Below are 14134 nucleotides of genomic sequence, written 5' to 3'. Positions count from 1 at the left end.
GATGGTCCTTGCCCTGAGATGGTCCAGGTCCCTGAGATGGTCCAGTTCCTGAGATGGTCCAGGCCCCTGACATGGTCACAGCCTCTGAGATGGTCCAGGTCACCAAGATGGTCCAGGCCCCTGAGATGGTCCCAGCCTCTGAGATGGTCCCGACCTCTGAGATGGTCCAGGCCCCTGAGATGGCCCTTGCCCTGAGATGGTCCATGCCCCTGAGATGGTCCAGGTCACTGAGATGGTCCAGGTCCCTGAGATAGTCCAGTCCCTGAGATGGTTCAGGCCCCTGAGATGGTCCAGGTCCCTGGATGGTCCAGGTCACTAAGATGGTCCAGGCCCCTGAGATGGTCCCAGCCTCTGAGATGGTCCAGGTCCCTGAGATGGTCCAGGTCACCGAGATGGTCCAGGCCCTGAGACGGTCCCAGCCTCTGAGATGATCCAGGCCCCTGAGATGTTACATGCCCTGAGATGGTCCATGTCCCTGAGATCATCCAGGCCCTGAGATGATCCAGGCCCCTGAGATGGTCCTGGACTCTGAGATGGTCCACGCCCCAGAGATGGTCCAGGCCTCTGAGATGGTCCCATCCCCTGAGATGGTCCAGTTCCCTGAGATGTCCCAGGTCCCTGAGATGGTCGAGGCCCTGAGATGGTCCAAGTTACTGAGATGGTCCACGTCCCTGAGATGGTTCCGTCATTGAGATGGTCCAGGCACCTGAGATGGTCTATGCCCTGATATGGTCCAGGCCCCTGAATTGATCCAGACCCTGAGATGGTCCAGGTCCATGCGATGGTCCCAGCCCCTGAGACGATCCAGGCCCCTGAGGTGGTCCAGGCTTCTGCGATGGTCCAGGCCTCTGAAATGTTCCTGGCCTACATCCTGGTACTCCATATCATCTTCCCTGCTCAGCGACACCAGTGGGTTTGCCTCCCCACTGTACACCCTCCTCCTGACATGTCCATAGTGCACACCAGCTTCAGTCTCCACACCTACTTATTCTCTGGGCCCCAGACAAGAGCCCCCTGTGCCCCACAGAGAAGGCTGAAAGGTCAGACTGGGTCAGGTCCATGAGGTTTTACTTTTTCTTCAGAAAAGGTAGTTCTTGAAAGTTCCTGGGAAGGACAACAATCTGACACATGTTTTAGAAGAAAGTTTTATCAGGAGTGGAGCTGATAAAGGACCCAGGCTGGTGTTGTAGGAATAGTGTGAGCACACAGCAGGTGCACAGGTCAAAGCTGGGCCTGGGTGTCGGGAGCAGGGCCCCCTCCTGCAGCCACAGGTAGCACAGGGAAGGGCCACAGTGGCCTCCATCCCTGACCGGCCTGTTTGGCGCTCCTGCCCTTGATGTAGCCCAGGTGGCTTGACCACACAGTCTGCTGGACCAGGACCAGAGTCACCCAGAGACAGAGAGGAAGTGACCGTTGTGTGGAAAGTGTTTTGCTCTAACACAGACTTCATCAATTCAAAAGGAACAGGATTTCTGTTGGCATTCTGCAGAGGAGCGACGGTAGATGAAAAGGCAGAGACAGAATTTCTCTAGATGAAACTCACCTGTGTGAGGATGACCCTCCAGATGTGGAGATTTTGAGAAAACCATTAAAAACAGTGACAGGAACCCCCAGGCTTTCTCCCACCATCCCCAGGAAGTCCTTAGAATTCAAACTGGGGATGTAAGGATGTATGGGCACTACTTTTCAAAGTTAGATTTTTATTTTCCATTTTGGTGAGTTTTTACTGTAATTACTGTGCTGAAAAGTGGCAAATTAAACAAAGATATCATATCATCCAGAAAATGAACCACCTAACATTAGGCTGCTGGCTCCCTCTCCTATAAAAAGAAGTTCACAGGTATATAAAGAATTTCTACTTATTTATGTGCCAGAATTCATTTTGCTTAGAGTCTCTTATTTATTTTCATTCATATTTTGGTGAGAAAATGGTGCTTTGAGGCAATAACATTGAGGGCTTGCAAGGGGCCTGTGCCCAGAGCAGGGCTCCCTGGAGGTCACTCAGAGGTCTCTGCAACACTGCTGCCCTGGAGCCTGGGAACTTGACCTGCACACTCCCACCAACACTGGCCCCAACCTCAACGCTGCCCTGGTGTGGCTGGCTGTGCTGTGCTGGCATCTGGGTGAGGAGCCATCCCACCAGCGTATCCCACCTGGATATGACAGAGTGTGCAGGCTGACATGCAGCTCAGCACCCACAGAATCCTCCAAGGAGTGCTCCCCACGAGCATGCTCCACGATGCCTCAGCCAGGGGTACCAGCCCACAGCCAGGCCACTCCACCGACACACGGCACCTAGAGCTCCTGGTGTCCCAGGCAGGCCACTGGCCTGGCCCTCAGACACCAGGAGTCAGTGTGTGTGTGTGTGTGTGTGTGTGTGTGTGTGTGTGTGTTCATGCACTGGTGCATGTGTTTGCAAATGTTATGTCTGGGAGTGTAAACACAGGTATATGTGTGCACAGATGCATGTGTGCATTCCTATGTGCTGGCACACTCATGTAATATGTGCACATGATCATATGTGCATGCATCTGTCACAAATGTATTCCTGCATGTACAATCATATGTATGTGCATATACTCATACCCACGCATATGCACACCTGTGCACGTGTGGTTTTGTGTACACTGCATGCACATGTATGCATGCACACATGTGTGCATGTGTGTGCATTTGCACATATTTGAGGTTCCCACCTGTATGGCATCATGACACTAGCCAAGAGTAAAAACATTGATAACCAGCAGTTTGATCTTCACCACAAGCATCATTTACTAACTTTTTAAATGAAATGATTGCTTAATTATATCAGTCAAAAATTCAGTTTTGAAGTCTAGATTTGTGTGGCCAGGAGCACCTCCTCTGCCTGAGGAAGGCACATGAGCCCGGGCACCCTAGGAGCACTTGTTCATCAACACTAAGAAAACACAGGTTTGTCTGGTGACTGTGTCATGTGCTGTTAATTAAGTCATTCTTTTAAATGTAAACAAACTTTATGTTTAAAATAACTTACAAAGAGCATTAAACAAAGTAAAAACACAAAAATGTGTTTATTTAAGTTTGGTATTTCACCATGATATAAACTCTTGGTTTGGCTTCCACCAGGCCAAGAGTTTATTATTATTCTGAAAAGTAGAATAAGACCCATATTTCAAAAACGCTCCAAGAGCTGGCATTATTTTCCAAGGAGCATAAGAATCAATTCTAAACAACTAATATAAATTTTCAAAAAGGAGAAAAAGCATGAATGAGCTGGCTAACCTCCCAGGACTCTGGAGCCATCACAAGCAATTAGAAGGAAGCAAGGTGGTGACTCTCCACTGCCTCCCTGAGTGCTAGTCTTCAGAACAATTTGAGTGAAGGGATATTGAAGGTTTTATTTCTTTAGCAAACTTTAAAAAATAAAACGCTGGGATCCCATATCATTATATCAGCCTCTATAAAGCGGACTTAACCATATTCTGGAGTTAGAAACACATCTTTAAAAATCCCATCTAGCTTCTTGGTCACACGTACATTTGACAGGGGGAAGCCACTGTCTGTACCCCTAGATGCCCTCAGTTGCCCCATCCCATTCTGCCTTCTGTCCCATCCCAATGAAAGTCTGAAACTTGAGAGAGGTCATTGATTTTGCCTGCATGTTTGAAAGACAAATCGTGTGAGACAGAACCTCAGGAAACAGGAAGGATACAGGAAGGTCTGACATCAGATGTCCGCGCTGTTCAAGAGTTTGCTCTGTTCCAGTGGTCCCTGCCCAGCAGCCTTCCGCAAGAGCTCACCATGTGCCCACTCACTGGGCACACCCTGGCTTGGCTGCCTCCTCATGTGGTTCTGGGAAGTCAGCCTTGCAGCTGCACCTGAGGTCTGTGCTCCATGAGTGGCGAGCAGCCCTGCCTTATTGATTTGATCTAGGCAGATGGGGAAAAGCTTTTCAAAAGTCTCTTTTGCTGCCACTTATCACTTTTTCTGCTTAGGTTGATGGCCAGTGGGCTGGTGGTGTGGGGGCCGGGGCGGGGGATCAGGTGATAAGGACCCTCAGGGGAACTAGTTGGGCTGAGCCCTCAGCCTGGCTGAATCTCAAGGCCTAGTATGGACACTATGTGAAGAGGTCTGGGTATGAGGACCTGGGAGATTGGCCCGGAATGATTCTTTTTTCTCGGATGGCATCAACATAACAAGGAGAAGTCATTGCCCAAGGCCCCTTTGATCAGAATCCCCAAGTTTCTAAGTAATTGTCCAAGCATCAGCATAACAGCTTTGCCACCTCCACTGAACAGTGGCAGGTCTCCACTTCTCTGCGTGGATAGCGGGCCTCTCCTCTCTAGCAGCCTCTGCTGCAGCTGGGCAGCCCTGCCGGTCATGGTTAGATGCTGGACTCGGTCACCTGGGGTACAGAGGAACTCTGGCCTTGGGCAGGGCAGCTGGTCTCATCCCAGAGCCCACACCTGGAAACCACATCTCCAACACCAAGTCTGGCTGTTTTTCCACAATTAGAAGTGGACCCCTATACACTTTAGAGAGATTACACATTATTTCCTTAGCTTTTCTCACTTCAAGTGTCCTGTGCTGTGCTCACCCTAGCAGAGCACAGGGTGAATCCTCAACTCTTTTTGCAGGAGGGTCACACCATTTGGGCCAAAGTGGGACTCTGCTTACAGCATGTTCAGAATTAGCAGCACACCTGCCTGGCACCACAATTCCAGCACACGGTAGTTGGATCACCTTTCCCCAAGACCCAGAGCCTACCTGGATCCCAGTCAGAACCACAGGACTGGGCAGAAACACATTTCACCACTGTTCGGAACACGTTTCACGTTGTGTTTAAATAGGCACACACAAGTTTATCCTAATGATTTAAAAGTATGACCTTCACATCAATTAAGGCTATTTAAGGGGTATATTTCAAATGAAATGCTATAATGTCCAAAATTACCAGATTACTGAATTAACCAACAGGATAATAATCTTTGCCAGAAAAACTATGACTGTGATTTCCAAAATAGGATTGGATTGTTCATATGTATTAACCAAAATAAGCTCAGTTTTGCCGTAAAAACCCAATCTCCAGTGTCCAGAAAAAGAAATGTATGGGACCTGATATACAGACAGAAATTTAGCCTCAGAAAGAGGTTGGACTTAGCCAACCATCTAGCATAATACAACTGTTCAAACTCATATCTGTCAACCAAATTCAATCATTTTCCCCCCAAATTGATTTGTGTGTTGACATTCTCTAACCCCAATTTGATGAATATCTCCAATAACATAGCAATTAATTTAATAAAGGAACTCACCAATTTTAAATTGCAATAAATTTACCAAACATTTTCACTGTTTATGGAGAGCTTTACAGTAAGAAAGTTATCAACAAAAGCAGGCACATCCGTGTACAAAGTGTTGCTGTGGGTGCTTCTTCACGTCTTCCATTCCGACAGTATCAGCCGCTCCGTCTTTCTGTCCTCTCAGTCAGCGTTCTTCCCGCTCGCTGGGTGAGCTTTCACCCGGGCCTGGGCCTCGGGGGCGCCCAGGGAACGGACTTGCCAAAGAGAAGTGCGGTGGGGGCGAGCCAACCCCAAAACATTTGTTGTAAACTTTAAAATGGAGTCCGGATACGAGCAGACACAGAAAAGAAGAGAAACCTCCCAAACACAGAAATAATAGTACTGGAGGGCCAGTCTCGCGGCGGGGAGCCCCCAGAGGCGCTGGGCCAGACCGCCCTGAAGCTGCGGCGCCACGGAGAGGCTTGGCTTTGCGCCCCGCCAGCCCCCCACCTCCCTCGCCGCCGCGGCAGGGCAGGGAGACGGGCACGGCCGTCCGCACAGGCCCAGGGGCTCAGCAGGCCCGGCCCGGCTCCCAGGGGCGCGCCGCCTCGCAGGGCGGGCGGCAGCAGTAGGGGTAGGAGGCGTTGAGGTCGGGGTCCGAGGGCGCGTACCCCGGCAGCTCCACAGACGGGTGCCCCCCGCAGCACACCTCCACGCCCGCCTCGTCAAACGCGTGGAAGACGCCCACGTTGATGTAGGAGACCGCGTGGTGCGTCGCGAAGCCCGCGCAGTCCCCCGGGGCGGCGAAGTCCGACTCCTCCGGAGACAGGATGGAAGCCTCGCTGGGCCGCGGCTGCAGCCTCCGCCCCCGCCGGCCCCGCCGGCCCCGCCGCGCCCGGGAGGCGGGCGGCTGCGCGCGGAGCCCCGGGCCGCCGCGGGACCGCGCCAGGGCCCGTCCTCCCTTCCGCCGGCCGCGCCGGCCTCGCCGGGCCTGCGACGACTTGTAGTTCTTGACCAGCAGGAGGCTGAGCAGGCCCAGGAGGCACTCGAGCGAGTTGAAGACGGTGGAGAGCACCAGGCCGCGCTGGTAGTCCTTCAGCTGGCGGCACTTGGCGGAGGTGGCGCTGTCCAGGGTGCCGCGGGTGCGCGGCGCGCCGGGTGCCGGGCCGGGGCCGGCGGCTGCAGGGCCCGGGGCCGGGCCGGGGGCCGCGGCCGGCGCGCGCGGCGGCAGGCAGTAGTGGGAATACTTGCGCTCCACCAGGGACACGGTGTCGCCGTCGATCACGGCGCCCGCGAAGGCGCTGAGGACCCCGAGCATGAAGACGAGGACGCCGAGCAGGAGCAGGTTCTGGCTGCTCACCGGCCCCGAGGGCCCAGCGGCGCCCCCCGGGTCGCCCGGCGCGGCCTCCGCACTCCCCGCGGAGCCGGCGGCGACCCCTAGCCCCGGGCCCGGGCCCGGGCCCGGCCCCGCGAGGGGCGCGTCCCGGGGCCCGCAGCAGAGCAGGGCGGCGCCGAGCAGCGAGAGGCCGGCGGCCAGCAGCAGCCCCGAATAGAAGGCGCCGGCGGCCGCCCCTAGCCGGAACGGCTCCCCGCGCAGCTCCGAGCCCAGCGAGAAGCACTTGAGGCCGACGGCGGCGGCGCTGAGCGCGCAGGCGAGCAGGAGGCAGGAGGAGAGCGCGGCGCAGGCCCCGCGGACGCTCCACTTCATCCTCCGCGCCCGAGCCGGCCCGCACCCCGCGCGCCCGCCGCCGCCCGCCGCCGCCCCCGCCGCCTGCGCCTCCTCCCGGCGCCGCGCGGCCGGACCGCCGGCCTCCTCCTCATCCTCCCGCGTCCTCCCGGGCCCGCGCCGCCGCCGCCGCCGCCGCCGCAGTCGGAGCCCGCATCCTCCGCCTCCCGCCGCCGCCGCCGCCGCGGCCCCGCGCAGGGAACCGATGCGGCGCGGAGGACCGCAGGGCGCGCGCGCCCCCTCCCCAGCCCGCGGCGCCCCTCCCAGGACGCTCAGCTCCCCCCACCGCCCGCGGCCCGGCGCGCCCGGCCCAGGCACCGCCCTCCCCCGCCCCCCCAACCCGCGTCGCCGGTAGGACACCCCTCGGACACCCCCGCAAGGAGAAGCCCCCCGCGCCGCGTCTCTCCGCCTTCTTCCCCCGAGTAGCGCCCCGGCCTCTCTGGGCACGCCGCTCCCCACCCCTGGGCGCCCGCCCCTGACGCCCCCAGGCCCCACCCCCTGCACCTCCCACCTCTCGGGCCCCCGCGGGCGCGCTCCGCAGGCCACAGGGCTGGGGTCTCACTCCTCGCCCCCCGCCTGTCAGAGATCAGGAAGCCTGAGGAAGTTGGCTTGGAGTGCGGGAACAGAGGACCCTCGCGCTGAGGGCTACGGGGAACGCCTGAGTGTGGGCGGGGAGGGGCGAGTCCGGGGCGAAGGGAAGAAAGAAGACCCCGGAGCGGGGGTTTGCGTGCGGGGGTGGCGGGCGGGACGGAAGGGAAGAGAGGAGCCCGGGCAGGGGTGAGCCGGCTACTCGCGGGAGGAGGGCGGGAGTTCGGCTGCGGGGTGGAGGGGAGGGCTCGGAGGAGGCGCTCGGGTGCCGGGACCCTAGGGCGCCGCCGGGGAGCGCGGGGCCCAGTGCGGGGGCGGGGGAGTGAGGCCTCGGGGAGCCCTGGAGGAGTCTCGTCCGAGCCCTCAGGGATTCTCAGGGATCATGCGGGACTTGCCCGCAGATGCGGGTGCGAATGAGTTAATTCATCGGAAGGCGGCTCACGGCCTGAGAGCAACGCGGGAGACTGGGCGGGGGGGGGGGGGGCGGGGGGGGTGCCGCGGGGGGGAGGGTAAATCGCCTCCTTCCGACCGACGCGGCGCTCTCGGTGGGAGAGGAAGGCGTGGGGCCCAGCACAGCGTGGAGATGGCCTTGCCCGGGCCTCTCGGGCACCCAGCCTGCTGAAACGAGGCCTGGGAACGCGTCTCCTGCAAGCCCTCTGAGGTCCCACCGCGCCGAGCGCCCTCGGTTCTTTTTACACCGGCTCTGCCGCTTCTGCAGCGAGGCCCGGGGACCGATGACTCACCCTACCGGCTAATTACAGCGTTAAATAACTTCGCGCTGGATCCCGGGGAAGCGGGCGGCGCAGCAGCTAGGGAACGCGATGCGGGAGGAGGGGCCGGGGGAGATGCAGGGGTGCTTTGAGAACACACCCCCGTTCCTGCCGCCCGCTCGGCAAGTTCTGGCCCGTGGAGGCTCCCCCAGAGCTCACAGCGTCGGGCCCTTTCCTACACAATGTCCGGCGGTGGCCGGTGGGCAGGGGCACCAGCCCCCAGAGGGCCCTCCCGTCTGGAGGAAGCCTCATCCGCATTCGCCAGGCAGCCTGCGCAAGGGGACCCTCGCCCACGTTTCACGGAAACCATCTGCCCAGTGAATATATGTGAAGGCCTTTCGTGCGTCTCTCTGGACATTTGCGTGGGACGGACGTGAACGGCAGTGGCTGCGCGGAGAAGGAGCAGGTTTCGCTGTATTTTTAGCAGGGAGTGCAGATTTTAGAGCGTCAGCTGAACCTTCTCGTTCAGTCCTCTCCTCATGCAGGACGACTTGCCAGAAAAGTAGGGATAGTGAGCTTTCTTTCACATTTATGGGGTATAGGTTTTAAAGGACAGTGTGTAAATCAGCTTGTATAATAATCGTGGCACCCACGCGTGTGAGCGGAGTTGCCATGAGCTGACTTCCAATGATTATTTCTGTTTCCAGGGAGACGAGGTTTGCAGCCACCTCCGTGGAGGATGGAGCAGCTTCTCCATTCCCTATGCTGTGCTGCGGCAACCAGATTGATGAGGCTTTGCTGGAGGAAGTGAGCTGCCTTGCCTGGTCCTGAGCCCGGCCTGGATGGAGACCTGAGTCGGCCTGCGCACGCTGGGGGCTGCCGTGCAGCAGCCTCTCAAGTCCGAGGACCCAGGCTGGCTCGTGGTTTAGGATTTCTCCAGGATCTGGCCTCCTCTCTCCTCCAGAGCCTGCTTCTGCCAGCCCTTCACTCGACCCCTGACCACTGTTCCTTAAATGAGTGGTGCCTCTTACCAAAGCAAGCCCTTGGCATATGCTGTTCCCGTTTCTGCTTTATGTTCCCCGGGCCACATCCTCACCTAGCTTCTGCTGTCCCCTTTCTTAGACCTTAGCTTCAGCTCCCTTAATTGCCCTCTCTTATGTTGGGTGCCCACTGTCCTTTGAACAGTGAAAAGAGTGCTCCCAAAGACTTTCTAGTTTAGTCCTGGCAACGAACCCTGAGGCAGGTGGCTCTGCTCTCCTCACAGAGGTGTTCCATCCCAAACCCAGACTCTGCCCACCTCCCTGGTCCCCACCTCCCTGCACCCCCTCCTTCCTGCACCCCTCCTCCCTGCACCCCTGCCTCCCTGCCCCTCAGCTCCTGGCCAAAGTTCCCCATCACAGGCAGGATCTCCCAGTGGTCTAAATGTCTGTCTTCCCAACCATATTGGGGGCTCAGTGCAAGCAGGGTCCATGTCCAGCTTGTCCCCACCCCCTCTCCATCAGGACTCCCCATCAGGCCCCGTCCTGGCCATGTGGAGTGGACAAGTGAGCAGATGAATGAATGGGTAAGCTGCTGCCAACCTGGGGTTGCTGTCCTGTGACGTATCTCATGTCAGTCCAGTTTTGCTCACGAGGAGAACAGGGCCAAGTAACGCAGACCAGGCCCACAGGACGGCGAGGACCCACCTCCCTGCTGCAGTGAGGGAGGGCACTCGGGCCAGGAGCCAGAAGCAGAGCGTGTGGAGCCCTGCAGGCAGTGACCAGCAGGTGTCCTGTCATGAAGGGCCTTGAGCTGTGCAAGTTCGGACTTTGTCCTGAGGGTGAGGAGACCTTAGAAGGGCCCGGTACTGTGGGGTGTTCTAGACGCACTGCTGTGAGAAAACTGGGCTGGGGGCTGGAAGCATGTAGGGGTCGGGGTGCCCCATCACGGTGCTCATAGAACATACTCTCGGGCTCCTGCCCCACAGCCTGGCAGATGGCCGACTGGCCATCTCTTTTGGCTGCTCCTCTGGAACGCGGACAGTGGTCAGCTATCTTGATGAATGTGTCTGTCTCCCCTCTGTGTCTGCAGGAGGAAGGGACAGCAGTCTGCAGGCCCTGCCACACAAAGCTCCCAGGGACCCTGTCATCGCGCCACTCTCAGCTCTACAACCCATGCATAGTTTGGATGTTAATTCCACTGCTTTTTTTTTAATGGCTGTGCTGGATCTTTGTTGCTGCTCATGGGCTTTCTCCAGTTGTGGCAAGTGGGGCCTACTCTCTAGGTGTGGTGTTCGGGGCTCACTGCCATGGTTTTCAGGGTGCAGAGCACGGGCCCTAGCGCTCACAGGCTTCAGCAGTTGCGGCTCAGGCTTGGTAGTTGTGGCTCATGGGCTGTGTTGTCCCGAGGTGTGTAGGATCTTCCCAGACCAGGACTCGAACCCATGTCCCCTGCATTGGCAGGTGGATTCTTTACCGCTGAGCCACCAGGGAGGCCCTCCCCTGCTTTCTGGCAGAGTCCTTTCCCCCAGGCCCCAACAGGCTCACCTGTGAAGCTTGTCCCCCCGACAGCCCCTGGCACAGTGGGGTCCAGGGGGTGACTTGAGGGCCGTGGTGAACTCTGAGGCAGGGAGCTCATGCCAGAAAGAAGCAGCACCCTCATGAGAAATGACTCTACGTGGGGAGGGGTGGGTGGCAAGGAGTGATTTTAAGAATCACAAAGCCTACCACATACCAAGCGAGCTCGCAGGGACCCTCGTGGCATCTCTGTGCGGGACACATAACTGTCGCAGTCTAAGAACAGAGAACCAGAGAGGACAACGGGTTTAAAATGTCACGTGTGTTTTTTTTTTATTATAGCAGTAATCATGCATCAAGTGAAGAATGTTTTTCCTATTAACGTTAAATTTCAATATTTACATATTTATTAGCATGTAAAATCCAATTTCCTACAGTGTTTACTTCAATTAATTTGGCTGATTCTAATTATTTTTTCTAATTTGTTTTTCATTTTACTTTTCAGTATTTCCTCCTTTATCTTTTTAACTGGCTAAGTGCTCAGATTTTTCTTTCATTATTAATTCTAAGCCCCTTTTTTAGGGAATGGTCAGTATAGATCTTCCTGTACAAGTGCGGCCACCTCCGCACAGGTGATGGTTAATCTGAAGACCTCAGTCTCACAAATCAGAGCCTGTGAATTCTGGAGACACAGAATCTACCTTATTATTTTATAAGTTTTTGTCTTATAATAGAGCCACAGAAAAACCCATAAAACATGCATGTAACAGTTTACTGACATAAACCAGCATCTGTGTCCTTGCCACCAAATCAGGAAACAGAACACTGCAGACTCAAGGGTGCAGCTCACCTCAGCCTCCCCCAGAGGTCCTGCTGACCTCATCGAACCGCTTCCTTCTGTTTATTTGTACTTTAATCACCTAAGTATACATCCCTGAACATTTTAGTTTGGCTTTGCCCGTTTTTTTTTTATTATACAAGTGAAATGATAGAGCCTGACTGTTGCACATCTTGTTTCTTTCATCCAACTTGATGCCTCCTGTTGTGTCTCTAGTTTATCTCTGTCAAAGCTGGTACTAAGCCATTGTGTAAATGTGCCAGAGTTTATCCACGTTACTGTTGATGAGCATTTGATTGTTTCTAGTTTGGGAGATTATGAATAAAGCTGTTGTGAACTTTCTTATGCTTGTGCACTGATGCACTTGAGGGTGGATTTTATTTGATCATGAGTAATATAATGTATATGCTCAGCTTTTTGTGCCCATTTTTATTGAGATACAATTTATGTGCAATAACAATCACTGATTTTAAGTGTTTGACTCAGTGACTTTAGACAACTGTACACGTTGGTGTGAGTCTCCACCACAGCACGACACAGGAATAGTCCAAACACCCCCAAAGTTCCCCTTTCTGGCAATGCTCTGCTCCACTCAAGGCCCTACAGAACTGCTCATCTGCTTTCTCGTGCTATAGTTTTGGTATAAAATTTCAGATACTTGCAGTCATAAAATATATTGTCTTTCATGTTTGGTTTCTTTCACTTGACAATGCTTCGTTTTTATTGTTGAGAAGAATTCCACCAAAATTTGTTTATAATTCATAAAATGATGGACTTTGTCCATATGGAGTTATTATGAATTAATATGTTAATGCATGTTAATTAATAACGTGCATGCACAAGTTAATAACATTAATTAACAAATCAACATGTTAATCACAAGTTAATCAACACGTTAATTAATAACCTTCATGCACAAGTCTTTTGTGAAGGTGTGTTTTAATTTTTCTTGGAGTGGAATTTCTAGGTTTTGTCTTAAGTTTATATTAATTTTATAAGAAACTGACCAGTTGTTTTCCACAGTGGCTGTGCCGTCCTGCATTCCCCTGCGCTGTGTATGAAAGTTTCCCACACGCCATCCCTTCACCAAACCTTGGTGTTACCAGCAGTCTTCTTAGTAATGTTAACCGTATGATTTTGATTGGAATCATATTCAACCTGTAGATTAATTTGAGCATAACTGATATGTTAGCAATATTGAATCTTCTGCTCCAGGAACACAGTTTATCTCTACATTTACTTAGATCTTCATTAATTTCTCTCAATATTTTATAGTTTTCAGTATAAAGGACTTGCACACGTTTTGTTAAATCTACCTTTAAGTATTTTATATACTTAATCCTTCTTTAATTATTACTTTAAATAACCTTTTGTTGTCCAATTGTTTGTTACAAGGATATGGAGATATATTTGACTTTTAAGTTGCCTTTTAAACCTGCAACCTTGCTAGATTGACTTATACTACCAGCTATTTTAGATTTCTTAACATTTTCTATATAAACAATCATATCACAGGTAAGTAGAAACAATTTTAATGTTTCCTTCCCCACCTGCATGCCTTTTATTTCTATTTCTTACTTTATTATATGGGCTAGACCCTATTTCCTATGCATAGTAGCAAATAGAAGTTACAGGAGTAAAAATCCTTGCCTTATTCCTGATTTTTTTAGCTGCGCCATGGCATGTGGGGTCTTAGTTCTCTGACCAGGGGCAGCTTGGGGTCCTAATCACTAGACAGCCAGGGAAGTTCCTATTGTTCCTGATTTCAGTGGGAAATCATTTTTATCTTTCATCCTTAAGTATGATGTATGCTCTAGCTTCTGAGGAGAAAATTTTCACTGGGTTGAAATCTATTTCTAGCTTTCTGAGAGTTTTTTTTTAATCATGAACAAGTGATGAGTTTTCTCAACTTTTTGTTGTTGCTGCTGTTGTATTTGCTGAGATTATTATATGGTTTTTCCTTTTCAGTCTGTTAGTATGGTAAATTACATTCATTGTATTCCTGAGCTAAATTCCACTTGGCTTTTCTCACGCAAGTAGCATCTGGTACCTATTATCAGGAATACAAATACTTTTGCTCACTATATCTTGGTTTAGGCATCACCAGGGAAAACATGATGGCACCCCACTCCAGTTCTCTTGCCAGGAAAATCCCATGGATGGAGGAGCCTGGTAGGCTGCAGTCCATGGGGTCGCTAAGAGTCGGGCACGACTGAGCGACTTCACTTTCACTTTTCACTTTCATGCATTGGAGGAGGAAATGGCAACCCACTCCAGTGTTCTTGCCTAGAGAACCCCAGTGACTGCGGGGCCTGGTGGGCTGCCGTCTATGGGGTCGCACAGAGTCAGACACGACTGAGGCGATGCAGCAGCAGCAGCAGGGAAAACGTGAAGCAGTCAAGCACCGGGTGGAACAAGCTTTACTCACACAGGGCGTGACAGTGCAAGGTGGCAGCCGCACCAGTGCTGGAGCTCCAGTGTGTTTGGTAGAATTCACTTGTGAAGCCATGTGGGGT

The 14134-nt window shown here is 53.6% G+C and overlaps 1 protein-coding gene and 1 long non-coding RNA gene across 2 annotated transcripts; one reads left to right on the top strand and one right to left on the bottom strand.

Moving 5' to 3' along the window:
* Positions 1-3031: 3031 nt before the first annotated feature.
* LOC113894604 (transmembrane protein 271) lies at positions 3032-7016 on the bottom strand. The gene has a single exon (XM_027545294.1). The coding sequence runs from the start codon at positions 6967-6969 to the stop codon at positions 5833-5835; it is 1137 nt and encodes a 378-aa protein (XP_027401095.1). The 5' UTR covers positions 6970-7016; the 3' UTR covers positions 3032-5832.
* Positions 7017-8063: 1047 nt separating this feature from the next.
* Positions 8064-11963, top strand: LOC113894603. The gene is made up of 2 exons (XR_003511631.1): positions 8064-10104; positions 10356-11963. It is a non-coding gene; the product is annotated as an uncharacterized LOC113894603 (long non-coding RNA).
* The last annotated feature ends 2171 nt before the right edge of the window (positions 11964-14134 follow it).

Source organism: Bos indicus x Bos taurus, chromosome 6 (assembly GCF_003369695.1).
Source record: "Bos indicus x Bos taurus breed Angus x Brahman F1 hybrid chromosome 6, Bos_hybrid_MaternalHap_v2.0, whole genome shotgun sequence".
Classification (NCBI taxonomy): Eukaryota; Metazoa; Chordata; class Mammalia; order Artiodactyla; family Bovidae; genus Bos; species Bos indicus x Bos taurus.
The sequence above is the reverse complement of the archived record's forward strand: the minus strand, read 5'-3'. Positions and strand labels throughout refer to the sequence as shown.

Bases quoted from the DNA above. Each gene is read 5' to 3' on its own strand.
- LOC113894604 (XM_027545294.1), bottom strand. From the start codon at position 6,969: ATGAAGTGGAGCGTCCGCGGGGCCTGCGCCGCGCTCTCCTCCTGCCTC.